The sequence below is a fragment of the Mobula hypostoma genome, chromosome 3 (genome assembly GCF_963921235.1).
Source record: "Mobula hypostoma chromosome 3, sMobHyp1.1, whole genome shotgun sequence".
Lineage (NCBI taxonomy): Eukaryota > Metazoa > Chordata > Chondrichthyes > Myliobatiformes > Myliobatidae > Mobula > Mobula hypostoma.
The window spans coordinates 156,913,426-156,938,507 of NC_086099.1; the positions used below are offsets into that span (position 1 = coordinate 156,913,426).

Consider the following 25,082-nt stretch of genomic DNA (forward strand, 5'->3'; position numbering starts at 1 on the left):
AGAGGCCAATTTTCTGGGTTCTTTCAAGAAAGAGATAGATAGAGCTCTTAAAGATAGTGGAGTCAAGGGATATGGGGAGAAGGCAGGAACGGGGTACCGATTGTGGATGATCAGCCATGATCACAGTGAGTTGTAGTGCTGGCTCGAAGGGCCGAATGGCCTACTCCTGCACCTATTGTCTATTGTCTACTGTCTTAATTTATGATTTAGGTTTTCAAAAACTTCACTTACTTCGTCAAAGAATCTTAGAATCTCAAAGTCATTGAGCAATACGGCACTGTAATGAAAATATTTTAAAATTCATTCTTGTTGTTTTCTGATTCAGCAGGTTGAGGTATTCACAGACAAAGGAAGCACTATACATATGTTAAGGGCCACAAAAAATCACTTTATTGGAGTTATGTAGAGTATATGTGTGGGCACGTGGCCAAGTGGTTAAGGCATTCGACTAGCGACCTGAAGGTCACGACTTCGAGCCCCAGCCAAGGCAACGTGTTGTGTCCTTGAGCAAGGCACTTAATCACACATTGCTCTGCAATGGCACTGGTGCCAAGCTCTATTGCTTTGACCCCAGCATCTGCAGATTATTTTGTGTTTGTATTGGCCCTTGCCCTTCCCTTGGACAACATCGGTGTTGTGGAGAGGGGAGACTTGCAGCATGGGCAGTTGCTGGTCTTCTATACAACATTGCCCAGGCCTGCGCCCTGGAGAGTGAAGACCTTCCAGGCGCAGATCCATGGTCTCGCTAGACTAATGGATGCCTTATGGAGTATATGCAGGAATGTAGTCACCCTGAAGTTGCAGGAGGCGAGTAGCTGAGTGACTGTCAGGAGAAATGGAAGTAGGCAGTTAGAGCAGAGCACCCCTGTGGCCATTCCCCTCAAAAACAAGTATACCACTTTGGATACTTTTGTGGGGGACGACTTCCCGGGAGAATGCCATGATGACTGGGTTACAGGCACTGAGTATGGGTCCATAGTGCAGAAGGGAAAAAGAGAGAAGAAGGGAGCAATAGTGATAGAAACATAGAAAATAGGTGCAGGAGTAGGCCATTCAGCCCTTCGAGCCTGCACCACCATTCAGTACGATCATGGCTGATCATCCAACTCAGAACCCTGCAGCTGCCTTTTCTCCATACCCCCGATCCCTTTAGCCACAAGGGCCATATCTAACTCCCTCTTAAATATAGCCAGTGAACTGGCCTCAACTGTTTCCTGTGGCAGAGAATTCCACAGATTCACCAATCTCTGTGTGAAGAAGTTTTTCCTTGTCTCAGTCCTAAAAGGCTTCCCTTTATCCTCAAACTGTGACCCCTCTTTCTGGACTTCCCCAACATCGGGAATAATCTTCCTGCATCTAGCCTGTCCAATCCCTTTAGAATTTTATACATTTCATTCAGATCCCCCCTCAATCTTCTAAATTCCGAGTATAAGCCTAGTCGATCCAGTCTTTCATCATATGAAAGTCCTGCCATCCCAGGAATCAATCTGGTGAACCTTCTTTGTACTCCTTCTATGGCAAGAATGTCTTTCCTCAGATTAGGGGACCAAAACTGCACACAATACTCCAGGTGTGGTCTCACCAAGGCCTTGTACAACTGCAGTAGTACCTCCCTACTCCAGTACTCGAATCCTCTTGCTATGAATGCCAGCATACCATTCGCCTTTTTCACCGCCTGCTGTACCTGCATGCCCACTTTCAATGACTGGTGTATAATGACACCCAGGTCTCGTTGCACCTCCCCTTTTCCCAATCGACCACCATTCAGATAATAATCTGTTTACCTGTTCTTGCCACCAAAGTGGATAACCTCACATTTATCCACATTAAATTACATCTGCCATGAATTTGCCCACTCACCTAACCTATCCAAGTCACCCTGCATCCTGTTAGCATCCTCCTCACAGCTAACACTGCCACCCAGCTTCGTGTCATCCGCAAACTTGGAGATGCTGCGTTTAATTCCCTCATCTAAGTCATTAATATATATTGTAAACATTTGGGGTCCCAGCACTGAGCCTTGCGGTACCCCACTAGTCACTGCCTGCCATTCTGAAAAGGTCCCGTTTATTCCCACTCTTTGCTTCCTGTCTGCCAACCAATTCTCTTTCCACATCAATACCTTACCCCCAATACCGTGTGCTTTAAGTTTGCACACTAATCTCCTGTGTGGGACCTTGTCAAGAGCCTTTTGAAAATCCAAATATACCACATCCACTGGTTCTCCCCTATCCACTCTACTAGTTAGATAGGGGGTTTGATAGTAAGGGGAACAGACACAAGATTCTGTGGACGTGAACGGGACACCAGAATGGTATGTTGCCTCCCAGGTGCCAGGGTCAGGGATGTCTCAGATCACATCCACAACATTTTGGAGAGGGTGAGGGAGCGCCCAGATGTCTTAGTACATATTGCTTTTCCTTACTATGTCATTGGTACCAATGAGGTCATGAAAAGAGAGTTTAGAGAGCTTGGTAGAAAGCTGAGAAGCAGGACCTCCCGGGTAGTAATTTCTGGATTGCTGCCTGTGCCACATGCCAGTGAGGGTAGAAACAGAATGATTTGGCAGATAAATACGTGGCTGAGAAGCAGGTACAGGGGGCAGGGCTTCAGGTTCTTGGATAATTGGGATCTCTTCTGGGGGAGGTATGACCTGTTCAAAAGTGACGGTCTGCACCTGAACCCGAGGGGGACCAATATTCTCGCGGGCAGATTTGTTACAGCTGTTGGGGAGGGTTGAGATTATTTTGGCAGAGGATGGGAACAGGAGTAAAGGGACTCAGGATAGAACAGATGGTAAAAATTAAAGATTGCTTACAGTCAGATTGTTAGGAAGGGCAGGGAGGTGATAGGACTTAGCTGCAGCCAACAGGCTGAGTATCAAATCATTAGGGATCAGAATCAGAAAGGACAACAAATACGGTACTAAATGCGCGTAGTTTAAGAAATAAGGTGCATGACCTTCTTGCAGTATTACAGATTGCCAGGTATGATGTTGTGACCATCACTGAATCGTGATTGAAGGATGGTTGTAGTTAGGAGCTGAATGTCCAAGGTTACACGTTATATCGGAGGGACAGGAAGGTAGACAGAGGGTGTGGTGTGGCTCTACTGGTAAAGAATGGCATCAAATCAGTAGAAAGATGTGACATGGGATTGGAATCCTTGTGGGTTGAGTTAAGAAACTACAAGGGTAAAAGGACATTGATGGCAGTTATATACAGGCCTCACAACAGTGGCTGGGAGGTGGACCACAGGTTACAACAGGAAGTAGAAAAGGCGAGGAAAAAAGGGCAATGTTATGGTAGTCATAGGAGATTTTAACATGCAGGTCGATTGGGAAAATCAAGTTGGTAATGGATCGCAAGAGAGTGAATTTGTTGAACGCCCAAGAGATAGCTTTTTAGAGCAGTTTGTTGTTGAGCTATACTCAACATATAGGGGATCAACTATACTAGAGTGGGTGTTATGTAATGAACCGGAGGTGATTCAGGAGCTGAAGGTAAAAGAACCCCTCAGAACCAGTGATCACAATATGATTGTGTTCAACTTGAAATCTGATAGGGAGAGAGTGAAGTCTGATGTAGCAGTAGTTCAGTGGAGTAATGGAAATTACAGTGGTATGACAGAGGAGTTGGCCAAAGTAAATTGGAAGGAGCTGCTGTGTGCGAAGGCAGGGATGTTAGCAGAGCAGCAATGGTGTGCGTTTCTGGTAAAAATGAGGAAGGTGCAGGACATGTGTATTCCAAAAATGAAGAAATATTCAAATGGTAAAATAGTACAACCATGGCTGACAAGGGAAGTCAAAACTATTGTAAAAGAAAAAGAAAGGGCATACAACAAAGCAAAAATTAGTGGGAAGATAGAGGATTATGAAGTTTTTAAAAACCCTCAAGAGCAACTAAAAAATCATTAGTAGGGAAAAGATGAAGTATGAAAGGAAGCTATAAAATAATATCAAAGTGGATAGTAAAAGTTTTTTTCAGGTATGTTAAAAATAAAAGAGAAATGAGAGTGGATATAGGACCGCTAGAAAATGAGGCAGGAGAAATAATAAGGTGAGACAAGGAGATGGCTGATGAACTAAATGAGTATTTTGCATTTGTCTTCACTGTGGAAGACACCAGCAGAATGCCTGATGTGTGTGAAGGGAGAGAAGTGGGTGCAGTTACTGTTACAAGAGAGAAGGTGCTCAAAAAGCTGAAAGACCTGAAGGTACATAAGTCATCCATACCAGATGAACTGCACCCTAGGTTTATGAAAAGGGTAGCGTTAGAGATTGTAGTGGCATTAGAAATGATCTTTCAAAATCATTCTACTCTGGCATGGTGCAATTGCAAATGTCACTCCACTCTTTAAGAAAGAAGGAAGGCAGCAGAAAGGAAATTGTAGATCAGTTAGCCTGACCTCAGTGGTTGAGAAGATGTTAGAGTTAATTGTTAAGGATGAGGTGATGGAGTACAATGGTGACACAGGACAAGATAGTACAAAGTCAGCATGGTTTCCATCAGGGAAAATCCTGCCTGATGAACCTGTTGGAATTCTTTGAGGAGATTACAAGTAGGATAGATAAAGGGGATTCAGTGGATGTTGTATGCTTTCAGAAGGCCTTTGACAAGGTGCCACACATGAGGCTGCTTACCAAGTTAGGAACCTATGGTATTACAGGAAAGTTACTAACATGGCTAGAGCATTGGCTGATTGGTAGGAGGCAGCGAGTGGGAATAAAAGGATCCTTTTCTGGTTGGCTGCCAGTGACTAGTGGTGTTCCACAGGGGCCGATGTTGGGACCACTTCTTTTTATGCTGTACATAACTGATTTAGATGATGGAATAGATGGCTTTGTTGCCAAGTTTGCAGATGATACAAAAATTGGTGGAGGGGCAGGTAGAGTTGAGGAAGCAGGCAGGGTCCAGAAGGATTTAGATTATGAGAATGAGCAAGAAAGTGGCAAATTAAATACAATGTTGGAAAATGCATGGTCATGCACTTTGGTAGTAGAAATAAATGTGCGGACTATTTTCTAAGCGGGGAGAATATCCAAAAATCTGAGATGCAAAGGGACTTAAGAGTCCTTGTGCAGGACACCCTAAAGGTTAACTTGCAGGTTGAATTGGTGGTGAGGAATGCAAATGCAATGTTAGCATTCATTTCAAGAGGTCTAGAATACAAGAGCAAGGATGTGATGCTGAAGCTTTACAAGGCTTAAAGCTTTACATGCTTTAAGGTGAGGCCTCACCTTAAGTATTGTGAACAGTTTTAGGCCCCTCATCTTAGAAAAGATGTGCTGGTATTGGAGAGGGTCCAAAGGAGGTTCACAAGGATGATTCCAGGAATGATAGAGTTACGATACGAGGAACATTTGATGGCTCTGGGTCTGTACTTGCTTGAATTCAAAAGGATAAGGGTGGACCTTATTGAAACCTTTCGAATGTTGAAAGGTCTAGACAAAGTAAATGTGGAAAGGATGTTTTCCATGGTGGGAGAGTCTAGGACAAGAGGTCACAGCCTCAGGATAGTGGGGCACCCTTTCAAAACAGCGATGTGGAGAAATTTATTTAGTCAAAGAGTGGTGAATTTGTGGAATTTATTGCCACATGCAGCTGTGGAGGCCAGGTTGTTGGATGTATTTAAGGCAGAGCTTGATAGGTTCTTAATTGGACATGGCATCAAAGGTTACGGTGAGAAGGCCAGGAACTGCGGTTGAGGAGGAGATAAAAAAAAAAGAATCAGCCATGGTTGATTGGCGGAGCAGACTTGATGGACCAGATGGCCTCATTCTGTTCCTGCGTCTGATGGTCTTATGGTCTTAATATGAGTGTCATCCAAAAATCTCTACTTGTTTCCCTTACCGCTTGAATAAACATGATTTTTCTCCTTTGTAAACACTGAAGAGAAATATTCTTGAAAAATCCCAACCATCTACTCTGGCTCAAGACATAGGCGACCCTGCTGATACCTAAGTGGACCTACTATCTCCCTTTATCTCTTTCACTAATCAACTTCCTAGTTCTTTACTTCACCCCCTCCCCCACTCCCCCCCCCCCCCCCGGTTTCACCCATCACTTGCCACCTTGTACTTTTCAACTTCCCTCTCCCCACCTTATTACTCTGACTTTTCTTCCTTTCCAGTCCTGGTGAAGGGTCTTGGCCCGAAATGACACTGTTTACTCCTTTCCATAGATGCTGCCTAGCCTGCTGAGTTCCTCCAGCATTTTGTACATGTTGCTCTGCTTGATGCTGTGTAATACCCCCCAGATTATCCCTGCCCAATCTAGAATTGTGGAGCTATCATATCCTTCTCCATCACTACCTTAAAACTAATAGAATTATGGTCATTAGGGCCAAAGTGTCCCCTGACTGCCACATCTGTTACTTGCTCTGCTTCATTCTTTCAGAAGAGGTACAATATTGCACCCTCCCATTTTGGGGCCCTCTATATATTGATTCGGGAAACTTTCCCGGACAGATTTTAAAAAATCCACTCCTGCCATGCCCTTCATACGCTGGATGGCTCAGTCAATACTGGGGAAATTATAATCTCTCATTAATACAACCCTATTTTCCTTAAAAGTGTGAGCAATTTCTTTACTCTCCCGCTCTTCAAGTTCCTGCTGAATATTGGGTGTCATGACAATATAGCCCCTTCCTTGTTCCCAAGTTCTACCCATATGGCCTCACTGACTCTCCTTTGCCCCGGCTGTCCTCATTACTAGCCTTGCTGTCTCTCTAACTGCTGCTTTGACTCTTGACTTGCTCCTGCTCAGAGTCACAACCTATGCCAAGCTAGTTCAAAATTCCCTGCAAGGTCCCTCTGTGGTTCAAATGCAACCCGACCCTTTTGTACAGGTCACTTCTGCCAGTGGTCCAAGAAACTGAATCACTGCTCCCTGCACTAGCTCCTCAACCACAAATTCATCTGATCTTCCTGTCTACTTATGACCTCACTACAATGTAGCACCAGGAGAAATCTACTTCCTCTTACCTAACTCCCTAAACTCATTCTGCAGGACCTCATGCTTGCAGAGGATGTATAATGTGTGGATGTACCAATAAGTACAACCACTTCTGGCTGTTCACTTTTCCCTTTGAGAATGTCTTGCATCTGTGTCCATTCAAGTCAGAAATAATTAAAACCCTATTGTCTGCCATATTGAAGAGTAGTGAAACAAATTTGAATCCAGATATGTTTCGTATTTAGGCTTCCTGTAAACTTGCCTAGAAATTGCAGTTCACCATTTTGATGCATTATATAAAATGGTGTTAGACTAGTCCATATTGAGGTGACATGCAAAAAGTCAGAATTCTCTCAAAACCCCGTCAAGAAGTATTCGTATGGTTTTCTTGCTAATTCAGGTGTTGAAACTTTATCTGAGAATGAGGTAGCTCTAGCTAATAATATAGAGGAAGATACCAAACATTATTTTCAGATATATAAAGAGTAAAAGAGAGGCAAAAGTGGATATCGGCCTGCTCAAGAATAATGTGAGAAAGGTAGTAATGAGGGACAAAGAAATGGCAGATGAAATAACAAGTATTTTGTGTCAGTCTTCACTGTGGAAGACACTAGCCAGAAATTTGAGATGTCGGGGCAGAAGTGAATGCAATTGCTAATACTAGGGAGAAGGTGAATGGGAAGCTGAAAGGTCCGAAGGTAGATTAGTCACCTGGAGCAGATGGACTACACCCCAGTGTACTGAAGAGATTGTGGAGGCAATAGTAATGATCTTTCAAGAGTCACTAAATTTTGGAATGGTTCTGGTGGAATGGAAAATTGCAAATGCCACACCACTCTTAAGAAGGGAGAAAGGCATAAGAGGTGACATTATAGGCCAGATAGCCTGACTACAGTGGTGGGGAAGACATTGGAATCTATAATTAAGGATGATGTTTTATTAAGGTACTTGGAGGCACATGATAAAATAGGCCAACGTCAACATAGTTTCCTTAAGGGGAAATCTTACTTGACAAATCTGTTGGAATTCTTTGAGAAAATAACAAGTAGGAGAGACCAAGGAGAGTCAGCAGATGTTGTTTACTTAGATTTTCAGAAGGCATTTGACAAGGTGCCACACGTGAGGCATGACATTTCAGGAAAGACATTAACATGGATAGAAGATTGCCTGACTGACAGGAGATAAAGAGTGGGAATAAAGGGGACCTTTTCTGGTTGGCTGCTGGTGACTAGTGCTGTTCTGCAGGGGTCGGCATTGGGACGGTTCCTGTTCACGTTATATGTCAATCATTTGGATGGTTAAATTGATAGCTCTACAGACAAGTTTGTGGATGATGTGAAAGTAGATGGAAGGGCAGGCAAAGTTGAGGAAGCAGGGAGTCTGCAGAGGACTTACACAGATTTGGAGAATGGGCAAAGAAGTGGCAGATGGACTATAGTATCGGAAAGTGTAAGGTAATGCATTTTGGTCTAAGGAATAAAAGCACAGACTATTTTCTAAACAGGGAGCAAACTCAAAAATCCAAGGTGCAGAGGGATTTGTGAGCCCTTGTGCAGGATTCCCTGCAGGTTAACTTGCAGGTTGAGTCAGTGGTAAGGAAGGCAAATGTGATGTCAACATTCATTTTGAGAGGATTAGAATATAAGAACAAGGATGTTATGCTGGGGCTTTATAAGTCACTGGTCAGACTGCCCATGGAGCATTGTGAGTAGTCTTTGGTCCCTTATCTAAGAAAAGATGTGCTGGCATTGGAGAGGGTGCAGAAGAAATTCATGAGAATGATTCCGGGAATAAAAGGATTTACTATGAGGAGTTTTTGATAGCTCTGGGCCTGTACTCGCTGAAGCTTAGAAGAATAAGGTGGGATTTTATAGAAACCTATTGAATATTGAAAGGGCTAGGTAGAGAGGATGTGGAGAGGATGTTTCCTATAGTGGGGGATCCTAGGACCAGAGCGCACAGTCTGAGAACAGAGGGATGTCCATTTAGAACAGAGATGAGGAGGAATTTCTTTAGTCATAGGGTAGTGAACCTAATGGAATTCATTGCCACAGACAGCTGTGGAAGCCAAGTCTTTGAGTATTTTTAAAGCAGAAGTTGATTCATTCTTGAATAGTCAGGGCATAAAGTTTAAGGGGAGAAGGCAGGAGAATAGGGTTGAGAGGGATAATAAATCTCAAGTTCAGAGCTGCTACAAGGCTTGAGCCCATTAGACTGGTAGGGATCACAGCTGTGAATTAAGTGCAATGGCTGCCATTATTTTGGGAGATCCAGCCGATCCAGCTAAAAACTGTTGAGCAAATTAACTGAGGGTGACATGCGAAAATAAATTCATTAATGAAATTTTGATGGGCCTTCATTTTACTTCATTTTATAAGCTGGAGTGGGATTGGACCCTGGTTTTGCTGTGAGTTACAAATGTAGGTCATAGGCTGCTCATATACCACAAAATTTCCGTCGCTCAATGACAGCATTCTGATATCATCATTGAATGCATGTCTGATGCAAGAGAGACATTGGACATTGGTACACTGCACATAAAAGCCATTCTGTCTGACTAAAAGCCATTTTTAATCAAGTGTGTCATTGTGCATAATTGCATATAGTAATGGATATTTTCACTTGAAATGTGGCAAAAACAACTATAATACTAGATATTAGCTTGAAACTTCTGTGTGCTGTTCAATAATGTTTTGTTTATATATTTCTACTGAGCAGATTGTGGCTGCTCGTCAAAGGGTTCGATATTTACGATTAGCTCGACCACCAACTCCTGCTCAGCTAAAAGAAGCAAAAGACCGCATGAGAAAGGAAAATCTCATTCAACAGACATTACAGTAATCACATTTTCTGCTTTTTAAATAAATTATTATCCTTTTTAATGAAACTTTAATTGCTTAACTGTGTATAATTGATGGTTTCTATTCCCTCTCACTACTCCTTATCCTTTCCTTACCCCTTTTTTCAAAATTTCATTATTTTCATTGTTGCAGGGAATTTGGAATTTACATTGTTATGCTGATACTGCTGCTGCTGATAACATTTGGTAAATTTTCCAAAGATGAGTATCACCTCAATCAAGCCATTCGAGTGGAGTTTACAAGGTATGTTTTTCTTGCTTGCTTTTGCAGCTGTATTCAAGTGCCTTAAAATGAGTGCCTTAGAAAGGATTTGGACTAAACCAAAATCAAGTCACTACAGGTTCTCGAGTATGAATTAACTAGAAGCATAATAAACTCAGAGTAGAGAGGAACAGTATTGACAATTCAGGCCGATGATCTTTCAAAAGGATCTGAATCAATTATTTCGATCACAATTTCTCATCCCTTATCATTGCTTACTTTCCAATATTCATTCAAAAAATGAATGCATTTATTGAATTTAGCTGCATGACTTTCAATAGAATGAGTCCAGCATTAAAACTTCTGCATAATTTAATTGTATCTTAATCATGGCTGATTAATTTTAATTTCATCAACCTAGAATTTTCTTCTGTGCAAAATGAACATTTCTGAGAGCTGCCAACTAGTTTACCCTGCAGAAAGAACCATAAACTATAACTTATAGAAATGCAGTCACAAGGAAGAATTTGCATTTATACACTATCTCATCATATCTATGTACAGTGGCATGCAAAAGTTTGGGCACCACGGTCAAAATATCTGTTATTGTGAATAGTTAAGTGAGTAGAATATGAACTGATCTCCAGAAGTCATAAAGTTAAAGATGAAACATTCTTTTCAACATTTTAAGTGTATTATTTTTGTTTTGTACAATTTTAGAGTGGAAAAAAAGGAAAGGAGCACCATGCAAACGCTTGGGCACCCCGAGGGATTTGAGCTCTCAGATAACTTTTACCAAGGTCTCAGTCCTTAATTAGCTTCTTAGGGCTATGACTTGTTCACAGTCATCATTAGGAAAGGTCAGGTGATGCAAATTTCGAAGCTTTATAAATACCCTGACTCCTCAAACCTTGTCCCAACAATCAGCAGCCATGGGCTCCTCTAAGCAGCTGCCTAGCACTCTGAAAATTAAAATATTTGATGCCCACAAAGCAGGAGAAGGCTATAAGAAGATAGCAAAGTGTTTTCAAGTAGTCGTTTCCTCAGTTTCCTCTTTTGCCATGGCCCTCACAGTCCTCCGACCTAAACATCATCGAGAATCTGTGGATAGACCTCAAAAGAGCAGTGCATGCAAGACAGCCCAAGAATCTCACGGAACGAGAAGCCTTTGCAAGGAAGAATGGGTGAAAATCCCCCAAACAAGAATTGAAAGACTCTCAGCTGGCTACGGAAAGCGTATACAAGCTGTGATACTTGCCAAAGGGGGTCTTACTAAGTACTGACCATGCAGGGTGCCCAAACTTTTGCTTCAGGCCCTTTTTCCCTTCTTATTATTTTGAAACTGTAAAAGATGGAAATAAAAAAGTAATCTTGCTTAAAATATTTAAAAAATGTGTCATCTTTAACTTTATGCCTTTTGGAAATCAGGTCATCTTTTGACTCGCTTAGCTATTCACAGTAACAGAAATTTTGACCGGGGTGCCCAAACTTTTGCATGTCACTGTACAGTGACTAAATTGAAATTATAATCTAGGCTGATAGAAAGGGAAAATAGAAAGCATTTTGAACATTCGTAGGGCTTGCAGTGGTAGGTAACGGTGTTATTCCCGTGTCCTCAGTTAGCCACTACCACATGGGAGTGTACAAGCAAGGTTGTTAATAAAGTTCAGTTGAATTGGTGTGCTCTCCACTATCCCTCGATAACGAACACAACAGTCTTCACAAAAGTGATGAGAAAAGGCTATTGCTTTTTGCTCATGTTTGAATAAGATGGAGTTGTGCTGCTGACATTTTGATAGAACCAGCTTTAGAACATTTGGAAGATTATCACAGAAATATAAAAGTATGTAGTGCTCTTTAATTTTAGTAGTACTTAATTGAAAATGTACTTAACATGGACTGAAAATGATAATGACAATATGGTCATTTTGGCCCATTCTGGAAAAGATAACCAGGTACTTTCCAGTGTGAGTTCCCATTGCTGTCCAAGGAGAAATAATGACTGGGCATTCCAGGATAACTAAGTGTCTGTGGCAAGGTCCACAGCAGTGATGGAGAAAGTTATATACACAAAATGCTGGAGGAACTCGGCAGGTCAGGCAGCATCTTTGGAGTGGAATAAAGAACTGAAGTTTAGGGCTAAGACTCTTCATCAGGAACTTTAATCAGAAAAGTTAGCAACCAAGTATAACCTTTCATCAGAATAGTAATACTTGCTTGATATCCTTTCAACCTGTTCTCAAGGGTCGTAATAGTTCTCCATTCCAATTGTCCAAATTTTCTAGTCCCTTGCAAATCAGATGCTTTTGTTCAGGCTCGATAGTGACTGAAGTTAACAGTGACATTCACTTGACCAAAGCAGCCTTTATGACCTAACCTTATTGACCACATGATGCACTGGAATTCCCAGGCAAATAATCTACTATTAGACAATAAGAAAATATGAGTTTCAGTGGGCCATCTGTCCCCTCTGCCATTCAATATGGCTGATCAGCCCTCAAACTCATCCCCCTCAAGCTTGCTCTGCCATTTTCCCATACCCTTCAGTTCCACAATCTTTCAAAAACTGGCTTTACTGCCATTTAAATGTCATCAGAGATTTCCCTCTTCATGCCTTTAAGGTAGAGAATTGCAGAGGCTCAATTTTAAATGATCACCTCGAAACTTGTAACTGTTGAGAATAACACCTTGTTGGACTTTCATTTTCAGAGTTTATGTATTGCTTGCCCATCCCTAATTTTTGATCTCCTGCAAGTATTCTCACTATGTTGTTAGATGAGCTTTTAGATTTTGATCTGGTGGAAGCGATGGAGAAAGGAGATTTATCAGGACACAGGAGAAAGTGTGCATCTTGGAGTGGAACTTGGAGCTGATGGTATTCTTGTCCTCCTACTATCCCAACTCTCCTATGTGGAAGATGATTCCAAACAGCCATGGCAGGACACTGCACAGCATTCTATCAATATAATATTTTTGGAACATGGATACTTCAGCCATATACCAAAAGAGGATTGCTGTGTTTTGCACAGTGTTTGAAAGTTGAGGCAATTACTCCCTTGTTACTTGTGGATGAGACAAGTCTTTAGAAAGTAAGATGATTAACCAACCAATCATCAGCTTGCTACACCATCATCGATAAAGAAAATTGACTATTTACATGGAAGTTAAAAAAAAGAACAAAAAATCTAATTCTGAAGCATTACTTTTCCTTGACAATTTATTTCATAAGTAAATTTATTTTTTTATATTTAGGAATGTGAAAAATCCTTTCATGAATATGAAAACGGCTGATGATTGGTGGAATTGGAGTTTCACCACCTTGTTACGTGGCCTGTATTGGGACACATGGTACAACAATGCAGCAGCCAAAACTCAGGTACATTTCACCTGTAATCTTCAATATACATTAGAATTACCTTCATTTTCCATGACCAAAGAATTCCAGGGTAGATTGTGCACTTGATTGCACAGTAAACTGTTTACTCTTACATTTTCACGTTGTCGAGATAAAGGCATGAATATAGGCTCTTCAGCCCAATGAGTCCGTGCTGACCATCGTACTCACCCATCTAGTCTCAATTTCCTGTGTCTGGATTGTATCCCTCTAAGCCCCACTCCTCCATTATCTACGCAAGTGCTTCTTAAACGGTACTGTTTCACCTGCCTCATCCATTCCCTAGGCAGTTCAATCCACCAGCCTCTTCATGGAGATAGTTACGTCTCAGGTCCCTTTTAAACCTTCCCTTCTCACCGAAAACCCATTCCCCCTAGTTTTGGACTCGACTACCTGGAGAAAGGACTGTTTCCATCCCACCTTTTTTATGCCTCTCATAATTTTAAATTTTTCTGTAAGGTTGCCCCTGATATTCTTACAATTGGGATTTTCAAAAAAACAGAAGTAATTAAAAAAAACTTGCTTGCTTAGATGCATGATTAATCAGTTATATTCAACATTATGATTTAAATTATATTTGTTAGAGGGTTAAACGTTTAATCATCGGCCCAGGCAGAAATATTGTTTTTTTCGTTATCCGAATATCCTCAGTAATGAGGAAGATAGTCCCTCTACACTTTATAAGTGATTGAAAGAGAAAACATTTATCATTCTTCTCCATGGATCTGACAGCATCCTAAATTTTCCACATTAGCCATGTTTGAGCTCTCCTTCCTGTTTCATCTTTGTTCCAGAGAGGAATGAACAACTGTTGTGATCAGTTCATGCCCCCTTAAAATATTGCATTGCCATCCACCATCAACCCCGCAGATACTGTTCCCCACTGATATCATCACTGTTTCCTTTATTTAGATCCAGGATTTAAGTTTCAAAATAAATCACTTGATTATATTCATATAATAATGTGATAAATTAATGATATTATCAACATAAATATCTGTTATAGTTATATTTTTATCATGTTATGGCAGCCCCTCCTCAAGAGACATCACACAGTAAGATTGTTAATTGTTTCTTATTACATCACACCCAGAGTAGGATGGTCTGCACTTTATCTGATTACTCAACATATGAGTCAAGAAATTCATCCTGTATAAACTCCAGGTATTCCTTGTCAGCCCAATCTATGTGTCAGCATTAATAATCCAAGAATATAGCTGAATCCTTGACGCATGCACCCCTGATTTCTAAAGCTGGCTCCAATTTCCATCTACATTTTCTGCCCCTTACTGTTTGTTAGCTCTACCCATTCAGGCTCAAACAGATATTCTTTTTCACCATTTTGTCAATCTTTTTAAACCAATAACCCTATTCTGTCTCTCGCTTCTTTTTGCCAGTATTTCTTAAAGATTGAATAGCCCAGGATATTTGATTTCGAACCTCCCCTACCCAACTTCCCACAGCTTTGTCTTCTTTATCCCAAGTAAATCATTCCCATTTAGTTCATCTTTCTTATTATGAAAACTCTGATCATTAGGACAGATGCCATTTTTGCTTGCCTTTTTAATATTCTTTAATATCACCTCGGCATTATTTTGCAGTGTAGTCCTATTTGTTCTTCACCCTTGATGTCTTCTTCTGTCATTTGCTTCCATCCTAATGTCCCCTATATGCATACACCGTATCCCCTAACAGTCCGAGCAAAGCCTCCCCTCGAGATATTGCTTCCTGTGACTCATCCCTTCTCCTCTAAAACCTGATCCAATGACTCAGGAATCAATTCACGTCCCACTGCACCATCTGTCCAGCCACATATTTATCTGCTTGATTATCCTGTTCCTGTACTCACTTCATAAGGAATTGGAAATAATCCTGAAATGACTACCTTTAATGTCCTGATTTTTAATTTGTCTGTCAGTTCCCTAAATTCACCTTACGGGACATCATCCCTTTCCCTCTGTTGTTTCTATGTACCGTGAGCACTGACTGTTCGCTCTTCCCCTTCAGAATGCTCTGAAAAGGGAGACTGTGTTGTGTTTTAACACGATATCTGCCACTTATTGTTCAGATTGCTGTTCCTTTAAACTGGTTCAGTATTGATGTGGTCCCTGAACAATTGCAATGTCATAACTACATAAATCTAAAATGTCTGCAGTACAAAGTGTGTAGCTGATTGCACTATCAATTACCTCTGATAGGCTGGTCCACTTCAAGGGAAGTGCCACTTGATTGGTGCACCATCACTGAGGAAAACCCAAGTCAGAAATGCCTCAGATTGCAATGTAAGTAGCTTATGATCCATTCGAGATTACCTAATGTTTTTACTTTAAAATTCCAGAAACGGTCAGCAGATCAGGCAGCGTTCAGAGAAAGAGAGACAAGGGTTAGCGGACTTTGACTTGAAAGATTAACTCTATTTCTCCGATGCTCCCTAATCTGCTCAGCATTTCCAGCATTTGTTGTTTTAACTTTAGATTTTCAGCATCTGTGCATTTTTGATTTAGATTTGATGATTATCTTTATTCCATCATTCCTTCAATTCATTTTGTTCTCAAAATAGAATTTTTGTAGAAATGAACAAATTCAAGTGAAAATATTAGAAAGCATAAAAATATTTCCTTGTGGAATACGATTGAGATGATTGTCCACCAGATTTTAAGATTGTGAGATGAAGTAACAGTTTATGCCTGTGGATCATTTAATTTCAACTCAGTACAAGAGTTGTGGAATTTCTATGCAGACCACAGAACACAATACGGATTTGGTTTGATCTCCCATTAGTCCATTTTAAAAGAAAACATAGCCAGAAGTATGTAAGCATAAATGTACAAGAAACCAGTTTACTTATTTATGCTGTAGTTACATTCAGTGGTCCCCAACCTCCGGGCCGCGGACCAATACTGGGCCGCGAAGCATGCAGGGATGCAGCGGTAGCCAGAACACACCCAGTGCATCTTTAAGAAAAAAGCCGAAATAAACAAGCTAATTAATCAGGTGCTGCCTGGCACGTAAATGTCGGCCCAGATCAGAGGCGATTGCCGATTTCACTTGCTCTACGCGATGTTCACTCCTCTTTCCAGGGTTCTGGAGCCTTTAGCTGTTCCATTGTTTGGTCAATTTAAACGCCAGCCCAGGCAGGCTGAAAAGACAGGGCTCTCAGGATCGAGATGACGTGCTTAATCTACACAAACTTCTAATAAAGTATAGGCGCTGCCGTGCTTTCTTTGTAATGACAGTTATGTGTTGGTCCCAGGACAGATCCTTTGACACTTTTCAGAGAGAGAAACGTCGAATCTTAATGCCGAAGAATTTAAAGTTATTGACGCTCTCCACCTCAGTTCCTCTAATGAAAACTGGCTTCTGGGCGGCACCTAATTAATTAGTTTTTTTATTTTGGCTTTTTTCTTAAAGATGGGCTGGGTGCACTCCAGCTACCGCTGCACCCCTGCATGCTTCGTGGCCCAGAGGTTGGGGATCACTGTTGTATGTAGTTCAATAAAATGTAGCAATCTTTGTTTTCATTAACAACTGGGTGATCCTCACACAGCTCACTTGCATGAAAACTGGATTCACTGCTGTGGTGCCCTCCCTCCACATTTATTCTTAAGGTGGATGGCTGGATGAGCTGGTCCTCTGCACTAGGCAAGTATTCAGCTAAACCAGCAGTGTGGAGTCTGAGTAACCCATCCTTAAGACCTATCTTAATCCTTAAGACCAACTTCCAGACTTGCATTCGGGCCTTTAAGCCCGACTAGTCCACGGCTCCTGACTATCTTAATATCATTTGTCCTCATTAGGCCTAGATCTCTGTACTCCTTTCCTTTCCAAATGCCTTTAAATGGTATATTTGTAACAGCCTTTATCATTTACACTGGCAGCTAGTTCCATCTACCCACCAAACCTCTGTGTGGAAAAACATGCCCCTTGGATCCTGGTGTATCTCTTCTGCATGGTCTCAGTTGTTACATATCTTCCCTGCAATATGGTAATCAGTACTATGCACTGTGCTCCTACCCTCGGTCTAACCAATGTTTCGTACAGAAACAACATGACATCCCAACTTTTATAGTCAGTGCCTCAGCCTATTATAGCAAGCTTGCCACATTCCTCCTTCACTACTTTGTCTGCCAAATGTTGGCCATTTTAAGTGAACTATTCTCTTACATCATCCCTTGATCTCTGTACATCAGCACTGCTGATGTGCCGCTCGTTTATTGTGGATGTTTGGTCAATATTTGACATCCCATGTGGTTTAACCCTCTGGACCAGTCTTCCATCCAGAACCTTGCTGAAGGACGTATAAGGTCACTTCTTGCTCCACGCTGTAAGACTACTGAACTCCCTGCCACCACCCAGGTCTCATCAAGCAGGAAGTGCCAGTAGCATTAAACTGTTTACATTTTAACTTGTATCATCTATGCACCTTATTATTTGTGGGAATATTACTTTTAGTGTTATGTGTGTGGGTTGCACTGTGTTGTGCACCTTGGTCCGTTGGAATGTTTTTGTTTTGGCGGTATACGTGTGTATGGTTGAATGACAATAAACTGAACTTGAACTTAAATGGTAGACCATTCTGCCATTCATCAGTTTTGTTAGTTACTTGCTCAAAAGTCTCAAATTTGTGGGACAAGACTCCTCTGTGCTAAACTATGCTAACTGCCCTTAATCAGTCCCACCTTTCCAAGTGAACATAAATCCTGTCTCTTAAGTTTTTTTCAGTGATTTCTCAGCTACTGATCTAAAACTAAACTGGCTTAGCCCTACTACCTTTTTGATTAGGGGGATGACTTTGCTACACTCCAGCCTTTGGCCTGTCACCCAAGGCTAGTGAAGATGCAAAAATTTCCATCAGAGCCCCATCTCCTCCCTTGCTTCCCATTATCAATTTGGAAAAGATGTTGTTGGGCCTTCGGGATTTATTCACTGAATATGTGCCAACGTTTCTAACACTTCCTCCTTCCTGACATAAGCATGTCCCAGACTATCAACATAACCTCTCCCCTCAGTCTCCAACATCCACATCCTTCTCTCTGGTGAATTCTGATGAGCATTCCTCATTTGGGACACCACTCAGACCCTGGTTCCACACATAGACATAGCCATACATCCCCGAAGGAACCTACTTTCCCCCAGCTATAAAAAAAATATGGGATTCTCCATTATTCCACTTGTCCATGCCATTTCATGTTCCTTAATTCCCTATGAAGTTGCAAAGACTCATTTGATATCTATTGCATATACCTCATATATACTTCTACCCTTTCCCTGACTAAACCTTTGATTTCCTTTGCTAACCAAGGTTCCCTATTTTTACCATCTTGCTTATTGCTTGAACATGCTGACTCTGAACTCTTAGTGTCTTGCTTTTAAATGCTTCTCATTTATCTGATGCTTCTTCCAGTGGCTGGTGTAATATTTTTGCTGTCCACTACATTTGGTGCAGAGTGGTCCAGAACAGCTGTTCCACCTTTTCAGATTCTTCACTTTTCACTGAAGCTATTGAATTCACTTCTTGACAGATACCTGAGAACCTAAAAATCTGTCCCTGAATATAAGTCATCATCTAAACATTCCAGAGATTTCTGAACGGATGGGTCAGTCTAAATGCAGCTACATCAATGCATGATGGGACCCTTCCTTCCCAAATTCATCCTATCAGATGTAGTAGACCATAGACATTTTGTCTCTTCTCCTTAAATGGTAAAAGGAAACCATTAGTTTGCTTTTTCTCCAAAAATAATTGCTTATGCTCCAAACTAGGTCTTCAAATCACTCTGTGTCAATTTTCTCAACCTGACCTGCTGAGAGTTTGGGGCCCCACAGTGACCCTAACAGCTGTAGGCACTGCTAGATTTGAAAAACTGACATTTCATGGGAAAGCTTGGGAATTCTTCAGATGTGCCTCATTGATATGGAGAGTGAAATCTGCCTTCTGTTGCTAATAGATGGATTTAAATGCCAAGGGAATTAATTTGAAATCCCATCAGAAAAAGCCACTGCTTGAAATTCTGGGACCCAAGCCAGAAATCAATTTTTCTACCAGTACAGAGAATATGAAAACAATCATTCCTTTTTGCTTTATGCACATTATTTCATGCTCATAACCTGCTCCCTTTGACATTGCCAATGCCTAGTTAATGCTTAATATTCATTATACCGTTAATAGTCTCTGGAGTCACTAATGAACAAAAGCTTTTATAACCATGCAAGTCCTGCAGCTACGAGAGTATGTTAGAAGCTGGGTATCTTGCACCGGGTACCATTCCCTTTGACTCTTCAAAGCCTTTTCATCATTTAAAAGTTAGAACTCAGAAGTAGTATTTCACTAAGAAAGCAACTTGTAGGATCAAAACATCTTTTACCCTGCTCTCCATTTGCCTGGATCAGTGCAGCTCCCACATTCAAAATGTTTGGCACCTTTCACGATAAAGTAAACTGCCTGTTTCAAATTGAATCCTGCTGCCAAAACGTTTCCTTCCTCATCTGCCAGTACAGTGTATGCTCAATCTACTGTATACCATTTACAAATATACTGCAACAAGCCCCAAAGCATTTCAACCAGGACCCACCAAAGTGTGATCAACACCGTCAAGAAAGACGAGGACAACAGTTTCTTTCACCTACAATTTGCCTTTCAAGAGGCACACCATTCTCATTTGGAAATACTGTATATTGAAACTCTTTACCCAATGACATTCACTGCAAGAAGGTAACTCCCTACCATCATCTCAGAAACATTTGGAGATGAGCAATAAATGCTGCCCAAGCAACAATACACATATCCTGTAAAAGATCCAAATTCCCAGAGAATGAGATTGGCACGCTGTTGTATTCTCAGTATTTGTGGCAGCATTAGCCTTTAATCAACAGTCATCTTTGCATTTTCAACAGAATGACAGGACTGCAAAGTAGAATGATAACCAGCAACTGATTATTTTCTCTCCTTCTCCGTTTTCACCAGACTGGGATCAACTAAGTGAACATCACAGGCACTGATGTGATCAGGTTTTTGATGGCATGATTGAGGACAAAATGTCTTGAAAGAGACATTGTGTTTTCTTAGGATTGTTCAGAATGTCCCAAAATACTGTGCAGCGAGGAAGTTCTTTTAAAGTTCAGTCACTGTTATGATAAGGGAACAGCTGCAGTCAATTTATGAGCAGCAAGCTTCCAGAAATATTAAAATGGAACTGATCAGATAATCTGTTTTAGTAATGTTGAACGTGGGATAACTGCTGGCAAAGCACTGAGTATAAATCTCCTGCTGTTTGTGAAATTAATGCTGTAGGATCCTTTACATTCATCTGTGAGAATAGGTGAGGACAAAAGGCTCATGGGATTTCAGTCTTGATTTTTTTTTACCCAAGTCCAGCATGAGTCTTGAGCCAGAGAACTTCTGACTCATAGTTGAGAGTGCTTGTATTGAGTCATACCTGGCAACTGCACAGCTGACAACCTGTGACTGACTATACTGCTTGACAGCATCTCTTCTTAAAGATGTGCTTCACTTGATCTCTACTCCTAGATTCCAGAAGTATTGTCAGGGCTTGTACAAGCCTGTGTATCTCCATACACCACATTGATTCACCATGCAGATCAATCGAATTCCACAAAGCCTGCAAGAGGTGCTAACATCAGCCAATGCGGCCAATTCAATTGCCTCAAAGGGAAGGGATCGATTATTAACCTTGGTAGAACACGGTAAGAGATGCAGATGCTTCTGATAATTTGGGTCTGGTTGACAATACTCTTAAATCTTGCTTTCAAAGTAAAATTCTTGCTTTCAAGTTATTCATTAAAAATTATCTGGAAACAAACGGTAACAATTCTTTTCAGCAGCCACTAAATCACCCACCAGGTGAAGTGTGTACATTGTATGAAGCCAAGCAAACCAACAGCACACCATTATATAATTTGTTTTATGATAACTATACAACCTAGAATTGTACTTGATTTATTTTGTAGCATGTACATAGATTGTGAATCTTTGTATATTTCTGTACAATAGCATTTAGCTCTCTTTTCTGCTAACCAATCTTTAATTCTGAACTCTACATTTAGTCCGACCTGTGTCCATAACATTTTTATCGGCATTCAATGTCACCTACCAGTGAGTTTGTGGAGTTATTCTACATTTGAACTCTATCCAATTAATTCTCTGATTCTTGCTCAATCTCTGTACCTTTTTCCATACAGTATCTCTGTCTAAGATGGCTTTACTCAGCATAGGCCGAGCCCGTCATTTCTCTTTGGTGCCCCTCCTCCTTCCCTTTCTACCATGGTCCATTATCCTTTTTTTTATCTGAATCCTCTTCCTTCAGCTCATACTTCTTCTCCTATCACCTCCCAGCAACTCAACTCATCCCCCTTCCCCACCCACCTATCCTTCCCTTCACCTATGATTTACCAGCTCATGCTTCTTCCCTTTCCTCCACCTTCTTATTATGGCTTCTCTTTCCTTCCTTTCCAGTCTTGATGAAGGGTCTTGACCTGAAACATCAACAGTTCATTCCTCTCCATAAATGTTGCTTGACCTGCAGAGTTCCTTCAGCATTTTGTGCCTGTTCTCTGGATTTCCAGTGTCTGCAGAATCTCTAGTGTTTATTGATTCCAACTTTAAAAATGTGAATACAAATGGCTTCAGGGCATTCTTAAATTTGTAGAATTTTAGTGGTGGAAGTGAAATTCTATCAGTCACAATAACAGTATTTCAATTGCATGACTTTAATGAGAATTCCCTTACTGCACAGAATCATAATCACAATCAGAATCAAAATCATGTTGATTATCACTGACATATACTGTGAAATTTATTGTTTTGCAACAACAGTATAGTGGAGGACATAGAAATTACTATAAACTACAAAAAATAAGTAAAAAAGAAGAATATTGAGGTAGTGTTCATGGACCATTCAGAAATCAGATAGCCGAGGGGATGAAGCTGTTCCTGAAACAGAGTGTGGGTCTTCTGGCTCCAGTACTTCCTCCTCAATGGTACTACTGATTCTTGATATTTGAAGCAGATGATAAGTGCATCACAATTTAAGTTTGGTATTTTGGTATTGTGATTGAGAATTTGTTAGTGTTTCTGACATAGAGTGTGAGAAAATCCAGTGTTTCCTGTAAGTATGTTATGAGGAGGGCAGAAATCTTTGACTGTGGGGAAACTGAGAGCAGTTACACTTGTTATCATTTTTTGTCATTTTTAAAAATTTTTATTTTACATGAAGCTAAGTTTGAAATGGCCTGCCACTGCTCTTGATCAATGACCCCGATCAATAGCTGAAATGTGGTGGAAAGCAAAATGTGGGTAACAAAGTCTTAGAATAAAGAGCAACTAGTCTTCTCGTGTCATTGTGTTTGAGACTTTTGAAGAAATCCTTTCCTCAAAATGAATTGTTTTGTTAATTATCACAATCTATTATCAGGTGTATTTGCTGTATTAAAAAGAAAAATAATATATTTTTCAAATGTTGCAGAAACAAGAGCATTAAATTCTGCAGTAACATAGCTACTGGTTGGAAAACAAATGAATAGGACTGAAAAAAATATCCATTTTCTCTATGAAAGGCAATGCTAAATACAATATGCATATCTATTCAAGTAATCCATGAATATACCTCCACTCCATATGGCAACAATAGAGTTACCCAATAGCCAACCATTTTAATTTCTATCCCCATTCCAACGTATCACTCTTTTGCCTTGATGAGGCCACTCTCAGAGCGGAAGGGCAACACCTCATGTTCCATCTAGGTAGCCTCCAACCTGACGGCGTGAACATCAATTGCTGTTTCCAGTAAAAAAAAAGTTCCTTTCCCCTTATCTCTTCTTCTATTCTCCATTCTGGCTTCTTACCTCTTCTCCTCACTCGTCTATCACCTTCCTCTTGTGCCCCTCCTTTTTCCCTTTCTGCCATGATCCACTCTTCTCTCCTAACAGATTCCTTCTCCTCCAGCCCTTTACCTTTCCCATCCACCTGCTTCATCTATGACTACCAGCTGGTCCTCTTTCCCTTCCCCCCCCCTCCGTCTTTTAATTCTGGTGTCTTTCCTCTTCCACTCCAGTCCTGAAGAAGGGTCTCCGTCTGAAACATCGATTGTTTATTCATTTCCATAGATACTGCCTGACCTGCTGAGTTCCTCCAGCATTTTGTGTGCATTACTCTGGATTTTGGGCTTCTGCAGAATCTCTTGTGTCCATAAATGTTAATGCACTCCTAGTAAAAGTACAAAATACATGAACTCTTATTCTGCTATTTTCACAAATATCTTCTTCAAAATTTTAGGAATGAGGCCTATGCAACATTACTAGCATTGAAGAAGACAAAATGGATTGATCGGTACACCAGAGCAGTCATAGTTGAGTTCACCCTCTACAATCCTCCTACCAACCTCTTCACAATTGTGTCTCTGTTGGCAGAGTTGCCACCATCAGGAGGAATTCTTTCATTAGTTCATATAGAATCAGTTCGCATCTACCAGGAAAATACTCTTCTGGATTATTTTATCATGGCTTTTGAGGTGAGAATTTCAGATAATGGATTGCAAATATTACCTATTTGTTTATGGGTTTAACATGAATAAAATTTCTTGAAATAGGCAAGCTTCAGCCATACAAAATATAAACAAAATATTTATGGATGACCAAGAAGTGTTCCTTTTCAGTTTTACAGCACCAATCAACTTTTTTAAAAGTTTTTTTTCTCTCTCCTTTGGCATTCTGTTAAGTTATTGGACATTCAGATCTTAAGGATAATCTGTACCAGAGACAGATAAAATAAAGCATTTGAACCCCTGTTTAAGATTGCCCTAAATACAACACTCATAATAGGATTACATTTGTGCCCTACTGTTGCTGTACTAACAGAACTAGTTTTGAGATTTTGCCCCTGATTTTCCCAGAAAATGCCTGACACCCCACTTCCCACCACCCTTTATATCCTCATTCCCTCAAAATTACTTACTCCAGTATTGCTGAGGCACCTGGAAATATTTTTAATCAAACTAACACACCTCTAAATAATTAAAATTCAATAACTTTTTTCAACATTAATAAAATCAACTGAAGATGCTTACAAATAGTTAAGCACATTAGAGAAAAGACGTATCATTTTAAATATTTCCACATCACCACAATCCTTACTCAAGTGAGTGGGCTCACGGAACCTCTGTCAGATCCAGCCTGGTGTGAGATCCTTTAGCAAATTCCTACTCCTCTTCCAAATTACTCCAGGGGCAAGAAAATTGCAGGTGGAACTCAGCCAGTTGATTTTGACTTCCACATCAATGTAGGTATCCTGAAACTCACCCTCATTATTGCTGAGAAATGCCGTCACCTGTAGAATTGCTGACAGATCCTGTGACAATCATGATTTTAGGGACATTGAAATAGCACTTCATCAAGCATAGACTGATACAACTGTTGTTGAGCTTAGCCTATGACATTATATTAAAAAATGGGAATGAAATAACTTCTTGAAAAAGAGGAATTGTATAATGAAATATCAGAAGGGAGGATTTGAACACCCTATTTGTGGAGAGGAACATTGTATGGAATTAGTAGGTTCAGTAATCAATTCTAGGCTGTAGTATATTTCAGGTCAATCTAACCTCTCTGATTTATGACAGCTTGATTCCTGGATTAGATCACTACTTTATGCAGAAG

General features: G+C 40.6%; 1 protein-coding gene across 3 annotated transcripts in view; it reads left to right on the plus strand.

Moving 5' to 3' along the window:
* Positions 1-25,082, plus strand: part of LOC134344346 (polycystin-1-like protein 1) — a 241,095-nt gene that overhangs the window by 188,649 nt on the left and 27,364 nt on the right. For all 3 annotated transcript variants that reach the window (XM_063043975.1, XM_063043977.1, XM_063043976.1), the window contains 6 exons: positions 9,675-9,793; positions 9,950-10,060; positions 13,271-13,394; positions 15,611-15,694; positions 20,941-21,116; positions 23,704-23,938. In XM_063043975.1, the coding sequence (XP_062900045.1) occupies positions 9,675-9,793; positions 9,950-10,060; positions 13,271-13,394; positions 15,611-15,694; positions 20,941-21,116; positions 23,704-23,938 (849 nt within the window). The remainder of the gene's footprint in view (positions 1-9,674; positions 9,794-9,949; positions 10,061-13,270; positions 13,395-15,610; positions 15,695-20,940; positions 21,117-23,703; positions 23,939-25,082) is intronic.